The following is a 17,347-nucleotide window of genomic DNA, read 5'->3' on the forward strand; positions in this document are numbered from 1 at the left end:
GAGCCATACTCTCACCATCGGAGAAAGATTTACTTTACTGGGACAATGCTGTTTCTTGCCTAGTTTTAAGAACACTAAATGACAGCTTAGTGCAGTGCCAGAATAAACAGTTTAGCTTTGGAAGCTGCACTTAATGTTACTTCGTTTAAATGCGCTTCCAGTTCCTAATCGAAAGCCTAAATTATTTTTTTTGCAGATCGTGGATGTCTTTATGGAATATAATTTAATTCAGCAATGTACAGCCTTCTTGCTGGATGCACTGAAGAATAATCGTCCCTCAGAAGGTCCCCTGCAAACACGTTTACTTGAGATGAACCTCATGCATGCACCTCAGGTATGCTTTCAGAGATGTATTGGCCCAGGCTTGTCTGTAGCTAGACTAGCCACTGCATTGTGGTCCATATCAAATGGTAGTGATAGCGAACCTAAATGAAATTCTTCAATATTCCTTCTAGGTTGCAGATGCTATCCTGGGAAACCAAATGTTTACTCATTATGACCGGGCTCACATAGCTCAGCTGTGTGAGAAAGCTGGCTTGCTACAGAGAGCGCTTGAACACTTCACAGACTTGTATGACATCAAGCGTGCAGTAGTTCACACTCATCTGCTCAATCCTGAGGTATGAGATCAAATACCCTGAATCTAGTAAAAGCCAGACAATAATTGATTTCAATATTTGACTTCAGAGTGTAGAGTGTTCTACTTGGGTCTAAAATGGCTTACGTTTCTTTGCAGTGGTTAGTGAATTATTTTGGTTCCTTATCAGTAGAAGACTCCCTGGAGTGCCTGCGTGCTATGTTGTCTGCTAACATTCGTCAGAACCTGCAGATCTGTGTCCAGGTAGCTTCAAAGTATCATGAACAACTGTCAACACAGTCACTTATTGAGCTGTTTGAGTCTTTCAAGAGCTTTGAAGGTAAGTTCATGCTCTTGCCTCAAGCAAAAGGAGCTAGAGCTCACCTTATCGTATGTCGTATATGAAGGACTGTCTGCCTGCTGAAATGCAGACAGACGTATTGAGCTTAAGTAATTAGGCCTCAAAGCTGTCTCAAATCCTGACCTAAACATTAAAGTTCACCCGTTAAAGTTCCCTCTTGGTGTTGGGGGCACCAACATTGTGTTGTGTATTTTGGTTTTCTGAAATGCTTGGAGCTGTAGGCAACCTAAAAAGTTAACTGAAGAAGCTGCTGGCCTTTTTATTTTGTCCAAAATTGAGAGCAGCCCTATGGAAAAGGACTTGGGCATACAGGCTGATGAAAAGCTGGACGTGAGCTGGCAATGTGCACTTGCTGCCTAGAAGGCCAACTGTGTCCTGGGCTGCATCACCAGAAGGTCGAGGGAGGTGATTCTGCTCTGGTGAGACCCCACCTGCAGTGCTGCATCCAGCTCTGGGGCCCTCAGCATAGGAAAGACATGGGCCTGTTAGAGTGGGTCCAGAGGAGGGCCATGAAAATGATCTGAGGGCTAGAACACCTCTCCAGTGAGGAAAGGCTGAGAGAGTTGGGTTGTTCAGTCTGAAGAAGAAAAGGCTTTGGGGAGAACTTAGAGCAAGCCTTCTGGTACCTGAAGGGGGCCTACAAGAAAGATGGGGATGGACTTTTTAGGAGGGCCTGTTGCAATAGGACAAGGGGTTTTAAACTAAAAGAGGGTAGACTCAGAGTAGATGTAAGGAAGAAACCTTTTACAGTGAGGGTGGTGAAACCCTGGCCCAGGTTGCCCAGGGAGGTGGTCGATGCCCCATTCCTAGAAACATTCAAGGTCAGGCTGGACGGGGCTCTGAGCAACCTGGTCTAGTTGAAGATGTCCCTGCTCACTGCAGGGGTTTGGACTAGATGACCTTTAAAGGTCCCTTCTGACCCAAACCATTCTGTGATTCTATGGAAAATGATCATCTTTAAATTTGAGTAGCCTTTGGGTTTTGGTATTCTGCACTTCTCAAGACGACTAGCTGTGTTCAGTCAGTGTGGTGGTACGTCAGTGGTCAAATCTCCACAGATGTGCAGCTGAACAGCATCTTGCTAAGCTTTAAAGAGAACCTCCTTAAAGACTGAGAACACAACATAATATTGGACTCTTGGAATTTGGAGTATGGTTAGTCGAATAAGATGCTATTGTAGACAGGTTTCTTGCAGGGGTAGCCTATGTGTGTGTTTTTCAAAAAACACATGGATCTTTCTTGGCTAAGTGACTTGGAAGTCACTTGGCTAAAGTAGTTGAGTATCATAAGGCATCAGCTTTAAGTGAACTTCAGCTGTGGGTCGTGGCAAGCAGGTCTTGCACTGTGTGCTTGTTTTTGTGAAAGGATTGATAGTAGCTTTTGGGCACAGCTAGGTTTGGTTTTTTCCAAACTCTTCCTTGCCTCCTGTCTAGGGGGTGTATGGAAGGCATGTGCTGGATGTTTGAACAAAGCTGGCCTATGGCAATTCATGATGATACATCAGAATTTAACAAAGCTGCATATGACACACTAGTCTGTGTAATACGTGGGGAACAACAACAGGTTCAACTCAAGCTAGGATGATCTGGTCTTCGTAACAAAACTACAATGCCTGAATCCTTTTTTTCAGTTCCTTGTAAACTTCTGCAGTAGTCAGATTCAAATTTTCATGTAATCGTAACTTGGAAGGCTTGCTTAAGAACTAATATTGATCCAACTTGAGTGCTTTAGCAGAATAACATGTTGACTGTTTCCCTCGAGGTTTGTTTTATTTCCTGGGCTCTATTGTAAACTTCAGCCAGGATCCAGATGTGCACTTCAAGTATATTCAAGCTGCATGCAAGACAGGACAGATTAAAGAAGTGGAAAGAATTTGCAGGGAAAGTAACTGCTATGATCCAGAACGTGTTAAAAACTTCCTCAAGGTAACGTTTGGGTAGCGCGGGACTATGTCAGCCTGTTTGGGGTTCTGGTAAAACAGGCTGTGTGTCACCAGGGAGATGAGGCAGCTCTGTGAGAATGCAGATGAGTCTTAACCGTTGCGCTTAAGGATCCATTTCTCATCTTAAACTGGAGGTATCTGGCATATTGGCAGTACCTCCTAATAGAGCCTGAGCCTGGAACAGTATCTAAAAAATGGAGAATCATTCAGATTAGCTTCTTACCGCTCTTAGTAAGGTTAACCTGGCTTGAACTCTTAAACTGTAATAATAACACTGGTTGATCTAGAACTTGTTACAGGTGTCTGCTGTAAGGTAGGAAACGGGTAGCTTGAAGGTTGAGAACAGCTGTAATACCAAATGAGCTCATAACTTAAGCTGATCATACTGTAAATAAGCATTTAACAGAGCAACTACAGAAATAACAAGCGGATAGTGGTCATTCTATAAATGCTTTCAAAGCTCATCTACCCCACTCATCTTACTTGTACGCGCTTCCTGAAACTTCAGCCAGGTGAACCGTGGTTTAGCTCTGCTGAGATGCCAGTCAGTGTAAATACGCGCTAACTGACGGTTATAGCTGGGATGCACAGCATTGCTGAAACCTTTCTGAGAAGTGGAAAGAGGTGGTGTGCTCCAGCTTCAGATTCTGTAGCTTGTTATTAGTGCTGAGCTTATTGACAAATGTAACACTGCTAGAAATACGAGAAACACTGTGGGAGGGGAAAACTTTATCTGGGAACATTTCCTGCCTTCATGTTCGTCAGTTACATAGCATAGTCTTAGATTTTACTAAATATATCTGAGGATGGCAAAACCTTCCAAATGAGAATTCTGTAAAAATAACCTGGTGTCAACTGAGGTGTAAGGTATGTAAATTGATCAAGCCACCTAAGATAAGTTATCAAGCTGTCAAATTCCTGATGAAAGCTATTGTTTTTTGTGCTGTTCCATGTCTGGAATGTGCAGGACATGTACCAGGTAAATCTCCCAGTACAGGCCTTCCTGTGCAAAGTCCTTAAGCATAATTTATATGTAGGATTATATTCTGGGATGTGCATGTTAGAATAAGTGATTTGAAATATGCATCCGGAATACTGTCTGCCACATAGACTAAGATTCTGTACTGTAACCATTGTAATCTTATGCTGAAAGTTGGAATGCTTTTAGATAGCTAATCTGATTAGCAATTTAAGTAGTACTGCTACTAGCTTGATTCTTACTGTTCTCTAAATCCGTAGTCAGACGGTATCACAAGACACATGGCACTTGAAGTCAATTCTGTATGTAAGTTTTATGTTGTGATCCACAATTTAATCTAGTCTTGGACTAGGTCTTCTGAAATCCCAGAGTGCTAATCCTGCACACCAAGCACCAGTGGCAGCTAAAAATGCTATTATAGCTTAGGCTTGTAATAGCTGTACTGTGTTGTAAAACTTGGTAGACTCTACCATGCAAAGGAGCAAGGTTAAACTTCAGAAAGCTTCTTGCTGTAGGCCCTGAAGTGGGTGTGAGTACTCCTACTTGCTACATATTGCAAACTATTTGTTGAACAATAAGCTGTCATTATTTGGTTGACTGAATTTTGGCTTTCCAAATTCAGCTGCTTTAACAGTTTAAGTGACTGTATTTTTCTGCTTAAGCCCAAATTACCAAATTACTGAAGCTGTCCTCTTTATAGGAAGCTAAACTCACTGACCAGTTGCCGCTCATCATTGTATGTGATCGCTTTGACTTTGTCCACGACCTGGTGCTGTACTTGTATAGAAATAATCTGCAAAAATATATTGAGATTTATGTACAGAAGGTAAGTTACAATTTGTCACTTGGCTTTAATGAGTCAAACCGATCGTTCTTTCTAGTATTATATGCAACTATATGCATTATGTTTCTAAGTATTTTGCAAACAGCTTCCTACTTGAGACTGATGTTCAAGTACCTATTAGTGGCCTCTGCTAAGTTAGCCCTTACATGAGTCAGGTGTCTTATTTATTCTTCAGTCAGGCTGAGCTGTGACCCCTCCTAATGTGCCCCTTGAAGGAGGAAGACTTGGTAGAATAACTTTAGAATTCCTGGGGTAACTTTAGCTTCCAGTATTTTAGCGGGGAAAGTTCTCCTTTATAGTTCCTGCAGGGACAAATTGGCTTGCTCAGGAGCTTTCCCATGGGGATTGAGCACGAGTGAGCCACTGAATTGTGGTGTGAGCCCCTGCTGACTGTCTTTCAAGCTTGCCCAGAACCTCAGGAAGCTGGGAGTAAAGGCAGGAAGATGAGGTCAATCTTAACAAGCAGCATTCATGTGTGCTTCTAGGGATAAGAATTGACTGCCTATACTGCGTGAGAACACACTGACTTTTTGAAATGATCCTGTTTAGGTGAATCCAAGCCGTCTGCCTGTTGTTATTGGGGGACTGCTTGATGTGGATTGCTCTGAAGATGTGATAAAGAATCTTATCCTTGTTGTGAGAGGTCAATTTTCAACTGATGAGCTTGTTGCGGAGGTTGAAAAAAGAAACAGGTATTCAGCTTCTACAAGTGTCTTTAACCACTGCCAGGCCAGCAGTGTTTACTGCTCAGCCATCAATGCATGTCCTTGTTACACAGCTAAAGCTGGTGCTGACTTAACAAGAAGCTGCCACTGGGTGAGCAAGCAGCAAGTGTCTGCTTTACTTCATAGCTGTGTGGGGATCTCCCTTAAGCAGCCTCCAGATAATGAGTTGTTGGCATGTGATGTTCATGGTGTCATAAAGTTATGTTGTTCTAATAATGAACCAGAACGCAGGTCAAATGGAGTACTATGACTTGGGTTTAGTTACTGACTCTGTCCTACACTGGAGCTGACTTCTGTAGTGAAGAAACTGCAAGTGGATGCTTGCTTATTCACTCAGCCTCTCTAATGCGAAAATCACTTTCTTCTAGGTTGAAACTGCTTCTGCCCTGGCTGGAGGCAAGAATTCACGAGGGTTGTGAGGAGCCTGCAACTCACAATGCACTGGCCAAAATATACATTGATAGCAACAACAACCCAGAAAGATTCCTGCGTGAGAATCCTTATTATGATAGTCGTGTTGTTGGCAAGTACTGTGAAAAGAGGGACCCTCACCTGGCCTGTGTGGCTTACGAGCGTGGACAGTGTGATTTGGAACTTATTAATGTACGTATGCCAAGGCAGCTGACTGGTGGGTTAAGTCCTAACCTGGGTACCGTGGGATAGGTATGCAGGGTTATGACTGACAAAAGCATTTATTTCCTAAAGAGTTAAGCTAGGAACTGCTCACTTCTAATGGAATAGGTAGCTATTTAACCGTCCTCTGCAACTTAACAAGAAATGGGAGACTCCCCTGGGCATCCTAGAATGGGTGGCTAATGCTAGTATCAGAGCCTGAGATTTTTAGTCTGCATCTCAGGCAGGCTTATTGGATGTTGCCATACAGTTAGCTCATCCACTGTAGGCTCAGCTGTGACTTCACTCTGAATAAACTTTTGCCTTTCACTAGGTGTGCAATGAGAACTCCCTCTTCAAAAGTCTTTCCCGCTACTTGGTTCGCCGTAAAGACCCTGAACTGTGGGCCAGCGTGCTACTGGAAAGCAACCCTTACAGAAGACCGCTAATTGACCAGGTATAACTGACAAAACATTAGAAGTCTTTGCTGTCCTAACTTGACTTGCTAGTACCGGACTTAACTGATATGTTAATGGCTTGACTCTGCCTACAGGTTGTACAGACTGCACTGTCAGAGACACAGGACCCTGAGGAAGTCTCTGTTACTGTGAAGGCTTTCATGACTGCAGATCTTCCTAATGAGCTTATTGAACTGCTGGAGAAAATAGTTCTTGATAACTCTGTGTTCAGTGAGCACAGGTGTGTAAAGTCAAAACTAAGTCACAGGGAACTTGAAATTATACCTGGTGCAGATGTTAAATTGGTGCAGTGTGGAACAGCAAATAAACTAATACCTTCTGCAGAGGGGAGGGTGCATTTCTTGGTCATTATGTGATATGTACTTATATTTTCTTTCTCTATTTAGGAATCTGCAGAACCTTCTCATTCTTACAGCTATTAAGGCTGATCGCACGCGTGTCATGGAATACATCAATCGCCTGGATAATTATGATGCTCCAGACATAGCCAATATAGCTATCAGCAATGAGCTTTTTGAGGAGGCATTTGCTATCTTCAGGAAATTTGATGTCAACACGTCAGCTGTACAGGTATCTTAAAATCTCAATCTGTGATAACTCTTTGTGTTCATCCTCGCACAAGGACTTTGCTGTTAACTTGCAACTTTGGTACTTAACACCACTTAGCAAAGTGACCAAAGCTGCTCAGTGTCTTATCTTATGAAATAGAACAAATGTGTATTGAACCCTCTAGTAAGTGAAACAGAAGCATAAAACCACTCATGCTGTGTGGGTTGTACAGAGTAGTCCCTATTTTAAAACCAGCTGTGGATCCATTGAAGAACTGACATGAAACACAGCTCGGTGTCTTGTAAAACTGACTTTTATAGAGAGTGGCTGATCACAGTAACCCTTTCTTTAGGTGTTAATAGAGCACATTGGAAACCTGGATCGTGCGTATGAATTTGCTGAACGCTGCAATGAGCCCGCTGTATGGAGTCAGCTGGCTAAAGCACAGCTTCAGAAAGGGATGGTCAAGGAAGCAATTGACTCGTATATTAAAGCAGATGATCCTTCCTCGTACATGGAAGTTGTTCAAGCTGCCAATGCCAGTGGTATGATTAAGTTTTATTTAAATCTTTGCTGTTGATGTTGCTCAGCTCTTTTGCGGGGTCTGTTGCTCAAACAGCAGTTCTGCCAAACCTGTATCTTGAAGCAGTACAGGAATTTATCTCTACCTCCTATAGGTAGCTGGAGACCTCTGTCAGAGCAGTTGCTACAAGGAGGTCTTTGCATGAAGTTAAATACCAGGATTTATTTAGTTAGGCCCATCAAAAGGTGACCCTATTAATCTAACGTAGCATGTGCAGTCTGAAGGCTAGTCTTGATGGTTGGGGAATAGCTGTGGAAATACTTATGTCAAACTAGGTTGAGCTGGTAGTGTAGTTGAAGCACAAGTGCCCTTAATGGTGGGAAGTAAGCATCCTGAACTCTGTTTCATAGGAAACTGGGAAGAACTGGTGAAGTATCTCCAGATGGCACGCAAGAAGGCCCGGGAGTCATATGTGGAAACGGAATTAATCTTTGCTCTTGCTAAAACAAACCGTCTAGCAGAGCTAGAGGAGTTTATCAATGGACCCAACAATGCACATATCCAGCAAGTGAGTGAGACTGACTTCCAGTTCTGCTGAATCACAGCAGCAGGCTCCTTAGGCATTGCTAACCAGAGGGGCATTGGGAATTCTATCTCTTTGGATATGCAGATAGATCTTAGACTTTAAAGGCATTTCCATTTTAATCATGGCTTGAACGCTACACATTTTATGTAAGCCCATGACTGAAAATCTGCAGAAATAACCTGGTTATGCTCTCCTGTAGGTTGGTGATCGCTGTTACGATGAAAAGATGTATGAAGCGGCTAAGCTGTTGTATAACAATGTGTCCAACTTTGGCCGTTTAGCTTCAACTTTAGTTCACCTAGGTGAATACCAGGCAGCTGTGGATGGTGCTCGGAAAGCAAACAGTACTCGCACATGGAAAGAGGTAAACTTACTGTGATTGCATAAGTTGGTGTCAAAGCTGTAGCCTCTTCAGAAGCTTTGATTTATAATCAATAATGCAATTGTTAATTCCAGGTCTGCTTTGCTTGTGTTGATGGAAAAGAGTTCCGCCTGGCCCAGATGTGTGGGCTCCATATCGTAGTGCATGCAGATGAGTTGGAAGAGCTAATTAACTATTACCAGGTAATTAAGCAGGCTCCTGTTGTACAGTCAAAGTATAAATTGTTTTATGGCAATTCTGTCCAAAACTGGACATTGAGTCGTCAGGTCGATTCCTAATGTGAAACATCTCTATGTATCTGCTAGGATCGTGGCTACTTTGAAGAGCTGATAACTATGTTGGAAGCAGCACTTGGACTTGAGCGAGCACACATGGGGATGTTTACAGAGCTGGCAATTCTCTACTCCAAATTCAAGCCACAGAAGATGAGGGAGCACTTAGAGCTGTTCTGGTCCAGAGTCAACATCCCCAAGGTGAAAGTCTGAGGCCTTAAATTTAACTTCAAACGCATGTGTCAGGATTGTCTGTACCCTAGCTTTTGCAATAGTAACTCTTGAGGTTATTAATAGCACTAAAGCCTGAGCACTGATGGGCACTGATAGCAATATATGTTAACTGAAATTTCCAATATGCCTTTTGCTTAGGTTCTGAGAGCTGCAGAACAAGCTCATCTCTGGGCTGAATTGGTGTTCTTGTATGATAAGTATGAGGAATATGATAATGCCATAATCACAATGATGAATCACCCAACAGATGCTTGGAAAGAAGGCCAGTTCAAAGATATCATCACTAAGGTACTGCTTTCCTAGTGGAAGGAATTAAATTTCTTGCTCTGTGCACTTCAGATCTCTTCCTTCTCTAGTAGCTGGTTCAAAGTTCTTGCTATTGCCACATAATCTGAAAGCAAGTCAACTGCAGAAACTAAAGAGATTTTAGAGACAAGAATGAGTCTTGGATGGGTGGCTTAGTTGTGCTGGAATAGCTGAGGTTATGTCTCTCTTTCATTTGGATTCCTCTGCAATCAAGCTTCTGCTCTGAATGTGCATCCTTACTCGTCTCTAGGTGGCCAATGTGGAGCTGTATTACAAGGCAGTTCAGTTCTATTTGGAATTTAAACCTCTGTTGCTCAATGATCTGCTGATGGTATTGTCCCCTCGGCTTGACCACACTCGTGCTGTCACCTTCTTCACAAAGGTAACTTTCCTACTATCCAGATCAAAGAAAAAGTTGCAGTTGGAAAAGCATTTAGCTGTAGTAGCATTTTAAAATGCTTAGCTGACTCACAAGGAAGATGCTAGGGTACCTCTGCAGAAAGTTATTTTGACATAAATTTATCTACCTGATTCCTTGAAGGTTAAACAGCTACCACTGGTTAAGCCTTACTTGCGCTCTGTTCAAAATCACAACAACAAATCAGTGAATGAGTCCCTGAACAACCTCTTCATTATTGAAGAAGACTACCAGGTACGTCTTGTCTTGAAATGGTAGTATTTGGAATGGGTTTTGGCTTGCATGTTGTATATGCTTGGTGATAGAAGCAGCTATTCCCGAATTTCTAAGTTCTATTCAAGCTGGCTTCTGTGTCAGTATTAGCCTAATATTCTGGGTGTGCATTTAATATCTAGAAACACAGGTTTCTCTCTCGTTTTCAGTAGATTTTACCTGCTTGCTGTTTTACTTGCATTCCCTAAGTACATGTTCTTTGCCACTTCAAACTGAACTAGTGGTGACTAGCCAAGGATTAAGTGGAGAACTGTTAGTGGCTTTGTGGGAGCTTTTTGAGTCATTTCTACTGGGGATAGACGGACTACTTTGTTATGAATGTGACAGATCAGCTTTTCTTTAAAGCAAGTAGTGGGTGCTAAGGAAAGAACTCGCATAAAGGGCAAACAGTTACAAAGTCTAGTCATTCTACTGTTTTCAGAGAACGGCTGTTGGGTATTCAGAGGCTCTTAACATCAGCAATTGTTACTGAAAAATACCACTGTTTGCATCTCTGGATGCAGCTGTACATTTGAGGTGTGAATAACTTTTTTTCTGCTTAACTCAGGCTCTTAGGACTTCTATAGACGCTTATGACAACTTTGACAACATTTCTCTCGCTCAACGTTTGGAGAAACATGAACTAATAGAATTCCGAAGAATTGCTGCTTATCTCTTCAAAGGAAACAATCGCTGGAAACAGAGTGTAGAACTCTGTAAGAAAGACAGACTGTATAAGGTAAGACCACTACACAGGTCTGGCTTAGCATAATTGGCTTGTTTTGGAGACCCATGACTTCCTAGGAAAGCTGCATCTCTTTGGATGCCACTAGGTGGTGCCTGTTGCTAATCTGGGTGATTTTGCCTCAGACTAGCAGTAGATGGACAGATTTCTGGGAAACAAGTCATAGATTGCTTCCTCTCTGTTAATGTCAGTTTTAGGTTCTAGCTTAAATATTACATCCATGTCAGTGATTGTACTGTGGCACCTGAGGCTAAACAGACTCTCTCCTGTTGTAGGATGCAATGCAGTATGCTTCAGAATCCAAAGATACTGAGTTGGCAGAAGAGTTGTTGCAGTGGTTCTTGCAGGAGAACAAGAAAGAATGCTTTGGTGCTTGTCTCTTCACCTGCTACGATCTCCTGAGGCCGGATGTTGTCTTGGAAACAGCGTGGAGGCACAACATCATGGACTTTGCCATGCCATACTTTATTCAGGTCATGAAGGAGTACTTGACCAAGGTAAGAGCAGGTGCTTCTCCAACACCGAAAGCTTGTTAGTCACTGTGGTGTATGCCTTGAGACTGTCTGCTTGCTATTAACATTGATATGGGCTTTGTCAGATGTCTGTCTGTCCATGTCCACACTTGTTTTTCAGTCCATCTGGGGAGAGACTTCGCCCTCTAAGAGACTGAAACACTTGCAGACTTCACCCTATCTACCAATTACAGAACCTACATCAGTAGTATTTGCCTGACCATGGGCAGTGTCTTAAAGTAGTTCCAGGACTCAGGCTTTTCATATGCTGTGTCGGTCAGGAATCCCTGCTGGAATCAAGCTCTAACTAAATTCTAGACTGTGTACTAAAAAAGCTTTATAGCTAGATCTTGAGCTAACTTGGTCTGCTGTGCACTTAACCTAAAATGTGGCTCTGATACTTAATGGCATTAACTATGACTTGGCTTTTGTTTGAAGTGACTTAGGATGGGGAAGTACTTGGTAATGCTCTGACAGACTTGAACCAGACTTGAGTTAAATACCAGCTGTCACTAGCCAGATTTGTCCAGCCTTTAGAATATCTTCCAGTGAAATGGTGTAAATTCCTTAATGATTAAGACTCCTGTGAGAAGTAAAAGCTTAACTCAGTGCTTGAGTCAATGAAGACTAGAGGGCCTGTTTGTCTAGAAGGTTTGCCTGGCTGCCCCTTCTAAAGGCAGGACTACTCTGTAGTCCTAGAGCAACTTGCTATCCTTAAATGCTGTATTTTGGGGGAGGTGGGGAGCCATCTAAGCAATAGCATTGCTTGTCAGATATGCCTGATATGTACCAAGCTAATACTAGGCCTCTCTTTAGAGTAGTAGTCTTGGAGTAGGAGTCTTAAAAGATTAAGATTTCATGATCTGCTAAAGGTTTAGGATGTAACTGTAGCGTAGCTAATGAAATCAACGCAGTAAGATCTAGCAACACGCAGAGCTGCCTCTCTAAAGCAGATACTTCTGGTGTATCTTTGTTTTTACTCGCCTGTACCTTAATTATTTCTTCCCTGACGCTTTTGTTTCTACCTTTTATATGCTAAATATGAAATTTGATTTTTCTAAGCTGCACCTTCTGAATTCCTTTGCAGGTTGATGCAATAAAGGAAAAGGTGAAAGTTGATTCTTGTTTTCCATCTTTAAGTCTGGAGGACTAAGTCTAAGGATTCTGCATGAGTTTTTCCTTTCCTATGTTTACTACACTGCTGCTACTGCTTTTCCCCCAAACAAAATATCACTAAAGCATATGCAAATTGTTTAACTTTACAAGTAGCTAGTGCTGTAGGACAAAAGTAGATTCATTTGCTACTAATAAGCTAGTAGATGCTTAGGAAGGGCATACAGGTGATCAGTTGGATCACAGTCAACCTGGTATCGAAAGGATATACAAGTGCTACTATTTGACAGCCAATCTGACTGGGAGAACCTCCTCCAATAAGAAATAATGAAGTGTTGGACCACTGTCTCTGAACCATAAATCAATATGATATTTGCTAGTTTAAGGACTGTGATCCAGTTTCTGATCTCTTGACCATTACTAATGCGTGCTGACAGTAGGCAGAATAGATACTAGCTGCTTCAGAAGAGACTCTTCCTCACTCAGGTGTCTAGTTCTTATGGTGCTAGTCTAATCCACACGGCGCTCTAGTTCACATAGCAACTCAAAACTTCAGCTATTAGACAAAGTCTGTGGTTCTCTTCCCTGTAGTAAATTTCTTGTAGTTGTGCAAAAAAGACTGCCTTCCAAGCTCTTCAGCTTCACTAAACTTCTCTTGCTACCCCATTTAAAAAAAAAAAAAAGAGAGAAAAAGGTAATGCTTATGGCTCTTCTGAGGCTACTCCAAGGCTTGCCTTTTGCTATGCAGTTTTGCCCTTCCAAAGGGCAGTGTCTTAAGGTTTCTGTCCATCTGCTTCTGTACAAATATCATTCCGATTCTCCTTAGACCAGAGGTCAGCCCTAGCCTGAGTTTTTCCATTAACGTGGTTGAGCAAAGGGCGAACAAACTGACAAATGGCTTGAAGATGGACTAAGTGGAAACTGCTTCTTGGTGACAAGATGTCTCTAATTACACCACTGGAACTCAAGGCTAACCTGACTAAAATGTATAGTGTAAGGTCCTTCAGCAGCTAGTAAGTGAGGCAGTAAGAAAGCGTGTGTGTGAAAAAAGGTAATTGAACTGCAGTGTTTGCATAAACTACGCATGTGTAGCAGTCATTGCAATTACATCCCACTATTCCTTAAGCTACAAGGCATTGCTGTGGGCTGCGTGTGGTTTTTTGGGGGGAGCCTGTATGGCAGTCATCTTCAGACCTCACTCTTGCTTCAGTACTTTTGCCTCTTTTTCATGCACACATAACACAAGAACATTGAATGCATGTTACTTTTCCTCTGCAGCTTATTGCAGTCCCTGTGGAAAAGCCTTTAAAACAATCTTGCTACAAGTGTGTAGGGTGCTGAACCTGGTGATGCTCAAGCAAGTGGTGTAAGAACCATCCTGCAGGCTGGTTTCAAACTTGCGCTTGTGATTGTAAATACTTGTTTAGCTCTGAGGGGAGGCATCGAAACTGGGTCAAAAATGCATTATATGTCCTGGGCTGGAGGCTTTCCAAGCGTGCGTAAGCCAAATGCCTCCGCTTAGTAGCAAACTCTGCACATTCTCCTTGGATTCGCATCTCGAAACGTGTGCTTCTGTGTTCAGTGTGTTGCTATTTGAGTTAAAAACAGTGCAGTTCTAGGCACGGTGTCTGGAAATGAGTCTCAAAGCATTGGCATACACTCCTGTGCACTTTGACAGCAGCAAGCCAGATACTGGTGTGAGGCAACAAAAAGGCTTGCCATGAAAGCCCGGTCAATGAATGAACTTGTAAAGCTCAGGACTTCTGCCACTTCCTGGATTTATGCCTCTAATTGAGGTTACAAATTAACAGGTTTATGGAACACGTGTTGTAATTCACAACTAAAATGAAGAAAGCTGTTACGGCTGCCTGCAAATATTTGCTAATGTAGCACAGTTAAGGTGAAAACTATTCGACTCGTGGATGTTGGTGTAGCTGAATAAGTAATGCTGATCCTGTGTAAGTACAGGAAACCTGTCTTCAAACTCTGTTATTAAGGACAGAAATGAAATGAAAGACTAATCTGGTTTGTGAGTTGTCTTACTGTCTTAAAAAGTAATTGGCATGATTGTCTCTGACTTTATTCTAAATCTTATCTCCCAGGTAAAATACCAGCACATAATTTTTGTGGTTTTTAGTTTCAGGGCCTGCCTTAGACTGTAGTAATGCTGAGTTTCCTTGGCTCTGTTTTAGTAACAAGCAATACTTCACTACAGAACAAGTTTCTTCTCTTGCCTTTCTGTAGGGGTGGGCTAACAGCACAGTTGCACTTGCTGTGCAGCAGGGTGAAGCTGGCTAGTCTGTCTTGTTACTGTGTATTAAGCTTGAACCAGTTGAGTATTTGTGGGTTTAGGCTGACTGCCACACAGTTCTAGAGTGGAAAAAAAAAACCAGCAAGTCTTATACACATGCATTCTCTGCATTTGAACTTAAATTGCATGAGTGAATGGGTTTGGAAAGTGAAATCTTGAGGCTCAAGTGACATGTCGGATGCTATTGCAGTCTTCTGTATACAAATACCAACTTCACATTACTTTGCCTCAATGTTACGTTCAGGGAAACTTCTCCAGTTCTGGGCACTATATTAGCAATTGCTCCAATGCCAAAGGTCTCGACGTGACATTGTGCTAAAATCTGAGTTTGCGTGTCCTAAGGTTGTTGGTTTGAAGTAGTTGGAGCAACACTGACTGATGAGCTTACTGATGTCAAAGTAGCTCTAGTCCGGTATGGGACCTTTCGTACAAACCTTGAGCCTGGAGCGAACTTTCAAAGAAGTTCCACAGATCCCTCAATTAGGGACTTTTTTTTCAGGAAACAGACAATCTTGACTGCACCAGTACCAACATTGCTACTTGAATTGATCTTAACTTGTAAATGGTCTCCTTTTCTTGATGGGTGTTAACATATCACTAAGGCTTTTCCACTTCTCTGCCATGAATAAGAACCTCTTTTAGAGGAGTTTTTTTAACTGTTGGTCTCAATTCCAGGTGGATAAACTGGATGCGTCAGAGTCTTTGAGAAAGGAAGAGGAGCAAGCTACGGAAACACAACCTATCGTTTATGGTAATGCTTTAGTTCATATGTTGTCAGTAACACATTTTGCTTTTAAAACCACACTTCTAGTCATGTTTTTTTTCCTGAGGAAGTCCTTGGAAATGGGACCGTTCTTTATGTGAAATCAAGTCTTAAGGGGGTGTGTTCCAAAATACGAGATAAATCACAACTGTAATGCTGCTGCTAGGGTTGGATCTGGACCGCAGGGCTTAAGACTGCCCTAGCTCATACTAGGGAGTTACTGTTAAACATACAGATGTCTCCAGGGAAGCTGCAGGAATTCTGCTGGCTGAACTCTCAGTGCCGAGGAATAAAGATGAAATGGTTCTGTCTTCCAGGTCAGCCACAGCTAATGTTGACAGCAGGACCCAGTGTCGCAGTTCCTCCACAAGCACCTTTCGGCTATGGCTACACTGCACCTCCGTACGGGCAACCGCAGCCTGGCTTTGGGTACAGCATGTAAGATGCAGCACAAGTCAGTTTGGAGCTAGCATATTTTCTTACTGAAACTCCACCGTCCCTCCCCGCTTTAACTCATAACAGGGAAAAGCAAGAGTTCTGCCTCGTGTTCTTGTAACCTTTATTTCATGAAGGACTGTTTTTTCTAGCGCAAACTATTTGAATCACTTATGTTAAATCTTTTTCACATTCCATGTCATTTAGACTTTACTTTAAAAGGGGAATAGTTTAAACAACTTTGTTCAAGTGGGCTTTTGCAGGACTGCTTATTACCATTAAGTCTATTGTGAAGATTCTGATTTGCACTCTATAGTGTTAAACTCTAATATTGAATCTTAAGTTCATTGTATGTGAGCAGCTTACAGTATGTACTGTCTATTCTAAATGCATTTAAGTCTCACTGTATATTCGGAGAAAGCTAAAGCAAAGATACTTGTATTTGACCTTGCAAGACTGCTGACAAGAGACAACACTAATCAGCATATCCTACCCTGGCTGGAGTCATAGCTCTAAAAGAATTTAAAGTGCGTACAGACAACCTTGCCTGACTTAAAATGAGTAAAAGTTGTTTTTTTTTTTTCCTTAACCTATGCAGGTTTTTCCAGTTATGCATCTAGAAAATGCTAGTGTCTTTTTGCTCACTCCATATGTAACAGCTGACCTTATGTTGTGCTGTATCCTGTGCTTTTGTGGGACATTCCATTCAGGAACAGAGCACCATGATTCCAATCTGTGTATTTACTAACCCTGCCCTGAGGTTCGTGTATGTTGGATATTGTGGTGTTTTAGATCACTGTTTTGAGTGTACAGAAGAGAGAATTCAAGCATATTGCTGTTCAGTTTTGTTTGTGCAATTTGAAATTACTCAATTTAAAAATAAATTACTGGACTGTGGACATGCTGCATAGTGGTAGCTTCACTTTACTGTCTTCAAAAAGGACCATCGGACTCGAACCAAGCATTACAGTGCTAGTAGTATGGGGCACGCAAGTGCGTGCATTCAAGGGGATGAGGGGCTGTTAGAGTGGCAGTGGGGACCGTTACCGGTGTCTTGCACTGAGGGGCAGTACAAGAAAATACGTAATGCTTTTTCTGTAGAAAGGTTACACCAGAGAGAAGAAAATAGCACTTTCCAATAGTTGGCTGCATGGCGGTCAACTACAGCATATTTGACCAGATGATACATTAGGATTGTAGTAGGGCGTGTCAGTTCAGTTGAGATCATGTTCTAGGTATGTAAGTTGCCTTAAATATATTTAGCTTCAAATAAAATTGACTTAAATGTTTCTCTATGAATACTGTCATATTTGAGTGGAACGAGTATTACAGCACTGGCCCTACTTGTTGTAGCTGTAGAAGCTTCTGGCCGCAGTGCCAGGTTCCAGCTCTGAGGCTGAATCCCCTTCCTGCTGTGCACTCCACAG

The 17,347-nt window shown here is 42.2% G+C and overlaps 1 protein-coding gene across 1 annotated transcript in view; it reads left to right on the forward strand.

Annotated features, from left to right (window-relative positions):
- CLTC (clathrin heavy chain) overlaps nucleotides 1–16,826 on the forward strand; it is a 33,408-nt gene extending 16,582 nt beyond the window's left edge. Inside the window, exons 11-32 of the mRNA XM_075113325.1 lie at nucleotides 197–334; nucleotides 456–620; nucleotides 737–917; nucleotides 2,700–2,863; nucleotides 4,560–4,685; nucleotides 5,253–5,395; nucleotides 5,797–6,031; nucleotides 6,375–6,497; nucleotides 6,594–6,739; nucleotides 6,906–7,089; nucleotides 7,421–7,613; nucleotides 8,002–8,159; nucleotides 8,377–8,541; nucleotides 8,634–8,741; nucleotides 8,865–9,032; nucleotides 9,204–9,353; nucleotides 9,622–9,753; nucleotides 9,913–10,023; nucleotides 10,610–10,780; nucleotides 11,062–11,283; nucleotides 15,398–15,473; nucleotides 15,803–16,826. Coding sequence (XP_074969426.1) covers nucleotides 197–334; nucleotides 456–620; nucleotides 737–917; nucleotides 2,700–2,863; nucleotides 4,560–4,685; nucleotides 5,253–5,395; nucleotides 5,797–6,031; nucleotides 6,375–6,497; nucleotides 6,594–6,739; nucleotides 6,906–7,089; nucleotides 7,421–7,613; nucleotides 8,002–8,159; nucleotides 8,377–8,541; nucleotides 8,634–8,741; nucleotides 8,865–9,032; nucleotides 9,204–9,353; nucleotides 9,622–9,753; nucleotides 9,913–10,023; nucleotides 10,610–10,780; nucleotides 11,062–11,283; nucleotides 15,398–15,473; nucleotides 15,803–15,927 — 3,384 coding nt within the window. The 3' untranslated portion in view covers nucleotides 15,928–16,826. The remainder of the gene's footprint in view (nucleotides 1–196; nucleotides 335–455; nucleotides 621–736; nucleotides 918–2,699; nucleotides 2,864–4,559; nucleotides 4,686–5,252; nucleotides 5,396–5,796; nucleotides 6,032–6,374; nucleotides 6,498–6,593; nucleotides 6,740–6,905; nucleotides 7,090–7,420; nucleotides 7,614–8,001; nucleotides 8,160–8,376; nucleotides 8,542–8,633; nucleotides 8,742–8,864; nucleotides 9,033–9,203; nucleotides 9,354–9,621; nucleotides 9,754–9,912; nucleotides 10,024–10,609; nucleotides 10,781–11,061; nucleotides 11,284–15,397; nucleotides 15,474–15,802) is intronic.
- Nucleotides 16,827–17,347: the final 521 nt, after the last annotated feature.

This window comes from Phalacrocorax aristotelis, chromosome 18 (genome assembly GCF_949628215.1).
Source record: "Phalacrocorax aristotelis chromosome 18, bGulAri2.1, whole genome shotgun sequence".
Lineage (NCBI taxonomy): Eukaryota > Metazoa > Chordata > Aves > Suliformes > Phalacrocoracidae > Phalacrocorax > Phalacrocorax aristotelis.